The 6,000-nt window shown below is 40.2% G+C and overlaps 1 protein-coding gene across 1 annotated transcript in view; it reads right to left on the bottom strand.

Moving 5' to 3' along the window:
• Positions 1–692: 692 nt before the first annotated feature.
• Positions 693–6,000, bottom strand: part of RTN4IP1 (reticulon 4 interacting protein 1) — a 64,410-nt gene continuing 59,102 nt past the window's right edge. The window contains exon 9 of the mRNA XM_073576083.1: positions 693–839. Coding sequence (XP_073432184.1) covers positions 720–839 — 120 coding nt within the window. The 3' untranslated portion in view covers positions 693–719. The remainder of the gene's footprint in view (positions 840–6,000) is intronic.

The raw sequence follows: 6,000 nt of genomic DNA, 5'->3' as shown, positions 1-6,000 counted from the left end.
CAGACTAACACGGTAATACGAACAGGGATAAAGGTAAATGGCAGTCATACAAATATACACATAAAAACAACAGAAGTAAACACTGGGAGTAGAGGATGGGTAAACCATAGTAAGAGAAGAAAGTGAATTAGCACACACTCAAAACCTAGCAACAGTCACAGACAAATCCACCAAACGCCTTCTCCAACAACCTTCAGCCATGAGCATAAGCTAGCTCTGACAATGACTGCTAGCCAGGGCCCAGTTTATATAGGAAATGAGAGTGGCTAACAGAGTACAGCTGAGAACCTTAACGCAGGAAAGTTTCCAGGAGCTCTCAAATGAGCAGATTAACCCCTGCACTGCTAAAAGAAATCTACACATTTAATATGAAGGTGAAGTGCTTTTAATCAGTGTTTGAGTAGGAGAAATCAGATGCTGCGGTCTTCGCTATCCTGTCTGTCGTGGTAAATCCGTGACAACAAGATTATGTTTAAACGGATATGTCAGGGCCCATGTGAGTCTATCCTAAGAGATTTCTGGATTTTGAACTCAAAATCCAAAAAGTATTTTTATATTTAGGCACATCATTTAACCTACTTACCTTAACATTCTAATACTCATATTGGACAGAATTTAAAAATTGGGCAAAAGATCACAAATTAGAAGACATCACTGACTCCATAACAAAGAAAAAGCCAGGCAGAAAAAAATGGAGGAAATATAAATTTTTTATTTTTTTATTTTTTAGGATCAACAACTTGTATGACAGTCTTTCCTCTAGCATGTCCTGCTTCTAACTTTTTGAAGGCTTTAGGGATGGTTGTAAATGGAAGTACTTCTTCAATTACAGGACGTATCTGAAAAAAAAGAAAAAAGCCTTCTGTTTTACATGGAAATGCTAAAGCTATAGGTTATTAAAAGGGGTTTTCCCAAAAATTTCATTTTTTTTTTTAACTCGTTATACCAAAATCACAATACAAAAGAATACTACAATGAAACAAACTGAAAAAACTATTCATGTGTATTTCTTCAGTATTTTTATTTTAAATATAGAAGAAACAAAATTTCCTTATACATTTTCCACAGTATACAATGATGACAACTCATCTTCTCTTCAGCCCACACCAACATATAGATCCCAATTCATCAAAGATATTACGCCAGAATTCTGACATAAATGGCTTTGAAAAGTTGTGAAAATTTTGCGCAAGGCCAAGTTGTGCAAAAATTTCCACGACATTTGGCATTTTCACTCACGTTTTTCCCAGCTATGCCAAAATGGTTGCGGCGGGTAGTAGGCATGAAGTTACAGCAGTTCTAAATCAGGACAAGCTATGGCATTCCATAGTCATAAATATTATATTACTCCATTTCCGTTACTGGATTAAGATTTGTGATGAGGCACACAATGGGGCAACCTACTTGTCAGAGACTCCCAATTCATTTAGAGGTGTGCGCCTCAACATGAATCAGAAGCGTTTGACTCCCCTATATCCCCTCATCGAGACTGGTGTGAAAGATTGCTGGTCTTGATGAATTGGGGGCCACATTGTTGTTAGTCATCATCTGATTAGGGTATGCTGTTACATTTCTAGAGGACCTGTCACAAGGTGTAAAATTACCATTTTTTGCTCTTATTTTATTCCTGTTTCATCCCAAAAGTATTCTGGTTTTAATGAATTTACAAGTAACAATATGGTTCCTGAAACACAGGCCTAAAGAAACCCCTCCAAAGCACCATATGAGCCACTCCCCAAAGACAATAGAAATTAGACTCCTCAAAAATGCCCATATCGTTGGAACAGAATGGAGTATTTGGGAAAAAAATCAATACTCAGGGGAGCAGCGGGTGTAAAACAAGTACAAAATTCCTCTTTAAATATGACCCTTGAGTCTCAAAACCAGATAGAATGTAGGTTTGCAGAAAAGCATGAAGCTAGACGCCTCTCATATTTTACAGAACCTTTGGAGCCATCCCTTACTTTTACATAATTTTTTTCCCCCCAATGAATCATAGAATGGTAGAGTTGGAAGGGACCTCCTGGGCCATTTGGTCCAACCCCCTGCTCAAAGCAGGATTCACTAAATCATCCCAGTCAGATGTCTGTCCAGCCTCTGTTTGAAGACATTTATTGAAAGAGAACTCACCACCTCTCGTATCAGCCTGTTCCACTTATTGATCACTCTGTCAAAAAGTTTTGGTACAGCTTTGTTTTCTAACTTCCACATAAAAAGACTGATGGGTGTCTGTCTCCTATCTTTTTAATGGCAGTTGCTTTTCATTTATAAAGTAAGGTCTGATGAAGAATACAGGCCTCACGATAAAGCCATATTGACTCGCGCAGAAAATCTAGCAGGCAGATCTCTGGTGTCTGGGTGTTAATTTCTCTAACACTTATCCCCAAAATTGCCCCAATGCCATGTGCCAGAATTTGACTATAGGCATCATATAGCAGTGACATCTGTTCTGGCATAATCTCCCAATTTTTTTGAAGCTGTAAAAACTTATAAACCTGAGCCACCTTTTAAACTATTTACTACAGTATGGTAGCCACACAACAGCTGTCGAAGGTTGGTGCTCTGTGGTAGATTTTAATGTAGACATAAGAAGGTAACACCAGGACTCCAACTCAAGGTGAAATATATAAGCATTTACTTTATTTAATCAGCAAGAGAGGTCTGTGTGCATATAGGCAAACATATTGGTCGCATGAACATGTTCACGGCCTAGGAAGATACAGACTAGTGCAAGCTGAAACGTTGTGGCCTATGTGCACACAGACCTCTTTTGCCAATGAAATGAAACACTTAGCTGGAGTAGTGCATTAAATGTAAGTTCCCTCCTCCAGTCTGATACTCACCTTCTGGAGTTTTCATCTGTTTTCGTCACCGCTCCAGTCAGTCTCTGGTGAAAAATGACCTGCCTGCAGCTCCACTGTAGGAGCTGCGTCGGTTCACTTTTCAATACAAGTCTATGGGAGTCTCGAAGTTATAAAATAGTACGCCCCACGAGAAAGCTAAACGCGAAACGCACGTTGGGGTCACCAGCAAGCACCTCTGAGGTAATGTGCTTCCATCCTTTTACCTGCCTTTCACGCAATGAGCGGTATATTTAAGATATTTTCACTGCCTGCTTGCATTCTAAGCATATTTCATGTCTTTGCACTTGCAAATAATTAGTGATCATTGCCATCTGCATATTCTGCACTAACTTTGTACTATTTCATAACTGCTGCTATTTCATTAATGTTTTCATGCAAATTTTGCACTATAAAGGTTTGGCTTTTATGACAATTCATTTGTGTTTCACTTGATCTATTGAGATTAGGGCATATAATAGGAGGCGTTATTCAGCCCCTTATACACCCATTTTTAACCCTATTCATTGTCCATTCCTTCTTGCATCTAATGAGATTCTTGCTTAATAGGCTTTTTCTAGTTTTGCACCTTATTGTCAAGGTCTGGCTGCTATTTGTCATGGTGTCTGCACTTTTTATAACTAATTAATGATCCCCTTTGTTCTGATGTATTTTTAATAAAATTCATTTTAGATATGGCTTCCTTTTGCTCTTTTGATGAATCTGATATATGAAGCTGTCTTCCCTAGGCATTTATCCTATTTAGAATTTTTACAGAGGATGAAGCTGTTCAAAGCCTTCTCCATACTTTTTCTTCCCATCATTTTGGTACAGGTTGATCTTCGCATCATGTGTCAAAAATGCTTTTCCAGAACAGGGCTTGCTTGTTTAGAAGTTTTTTTTTTGGCAGTCTAATCTGGCCTTTTTATAAGGTTGATTAACCCCTTCACCCCAGTGCCTGTTTATGCCTTCATGACCCGTCCAAATTCTACAAATCTGACCAGTGTCACTTTATCATAACTCTGGAACGCTTTAATGGATCCAACTGATTCGGAGAATGTTTTTTCGTAACATATTGGTAAAATTTATTCAATATGACTTGTGTTTATTTACGGTAAAAATAAAATAAAATTGGAAATTTGGCAAAAAAAAAAATCTGGAAAATGTCTCAATTTTTATGCCCTGAAATAAAAGTTCTGTCACACCGTTAGCACCACGCCGGAGCCCTGCTCTGACAGGCGGGGTCTCTGGCATCTCTCCACTCACCTGTACTACGGTCAGTTGTTCCCTTCCCAATGCTCTGCATGCTTCCAGCCGGTCATCTAGCCATGTTTTTAGGGCACACGCGTGCACTCCCGCCCTCTTAAAGGCTTAGCATGTGCACTTGCTACACTCTAAGTGCAAATTCTGCCTGCTGCACTCAGATGCAAATCCTGCCTGCTGCACTCAGATGCAAATCCTGCCTGCTGCACTCAGATGCAAATCCTGCCTGCTGCACTCAGATGCAAATCCTGCCTGCTGCTCTCTATTGCAAATCCTGTCTTGTCAGAGTGCAGCAAACAGCTGTTTGCTGCACTCTGACAAGTTGTCTGCTGCACTCAGATACAAACTTCTGGGTGCAGCTGCTGCGTGACCGTTGGTCTGTCCTGGAGTGGCACCTGGCATTCATCGGGAGCCAAGTCTAACCTCACCATCAGAGGCTCTAGTGAATAGTCAGGTGATCGTTTAGTCACGCCCCTCCAGGCTCTCTGCGGTCCGTGGCACAGTGGTTCCACAAACCATGATCGTGACACACACAAAAAAGTCAATAAATAACATTTCCCACATGTCTACTTTACATCAGCACACTTTTTGAAACAAATTTTATTTTGTTAGGAAGTTAGAAGGGTTAAAAGTTGACAAGCGATTACTCATTTTTACAAAAACCCAAATTTTTCTATTTTCACAAGGGTAACAGGAGAAAATGGACCCCAAAATTAGTTGTACAATTTCTCCCGAGTACGCCGATAGCCCATATGTCAGGGAAAACTTCTGTTTGGGCACATAGTAGGGCTCGGAAGGGAAGAAGCGGCATTTGACTTTTGGAGCACAAAATTGGTTGTAATCATTAACGGATACCATGTCACGATTGAAGAGCCCTTGATGTGTCTAAACAGGGCTGTGGAGTCGGAGCCCATTTTGGTGGAGTAGGAGCTGGTGTAATGGAAATTGAGGAGTTGGAGTCGGAGGTTTGGCTTACTGACTCCTCAGCCCTGGTATGAGTGAGTCGGAGTCGGTGTCATGGAAATTGAGGAGTTGGAGTCGGAGGTTTGGCTTAGCTAATGCACAGCCTTGGTCTAAACAGTGGGAATCTCCTACAAGTGACCCCATTTTGGAAACTAGACCCTGTCAAGGCATTTATCTAGATGTGTTATGAGTACCTTGAAACCACGGGTGCTTCACAGAAGTTTACAATGTTGATCTATGAAACTGAAAAAAAATTTTTCCCCCACAAAAATTTTGTTTCAGCCCTCGATTTTCTAATTTTCACAAGGATAGCAGGAGAAAATGGACCCCAAAATGTGTTTTGCAATTTGTTCTGAGTACACCTTTACCCAATACGTGGTCAAAATATTTTTGAGGCACAGCTAACAAGAAAAGAAGTGCAATATTGGAGATCAGATTTTGCTGGACTGGTTTGAGGGTGCCATGTTACATTTAAGCAGAGCCCCCGAGATGCCAGAACAGCAGAACCCATCATAACTAACCTCATTTTACAAACTACATCTTCAAATGAATTCAACTACGGGTGCAGTGATCATATTTACACTAAAAGGTGTGTCAAAGAATTTTATACCATTGCGCAGGGAAGAAAAAATAATTACATTTCTACCACCAAAATTTTGTTTTAGCCACAGATTTTAAATTTTCATACTGGAAAAAGGGTAAAAATGGAACTGAAATTTGTCCCACAATTTCTGCTGAATGTAGAAATACTCTGTGTGATTGTACAGTACTGCTTAGTAGAGATGGGTGGACACCTGGATGTTCGGTTCCGAACAGTAACAAAAAGTTTGGGTGTCAGAACAGTACCCGGACCCCTTTCATCTGAATGGGGGGACCCAAACATCCAGTGTTTGCTGTGCTGTAATATGCATGACAGTGCGACAAACACCGCGCT

The sequence above is a fragment of the Dendrobates tinctorius genome, unplaced genomic scaffold (assembly GCF_039654945.1).
Source record: "Dendrobates tinctorius isolate UK_male_01 unplaced genomic scaffold, ASM3965494v1 ptg000046l, whole genome shotgun sequence".
NCBI classification, from domain to species: domain Eukaryota; kingdom Metazoa; phylum Chordata; class Amphibia; order Anura; family Dendrobatidae; genus Dendrobates; species Dendrobates tinctorius.
Note: the sequence above shows the minus strand (reverse complement) of the source record. Positions and strands in the feature narration are given on the sequence as shown.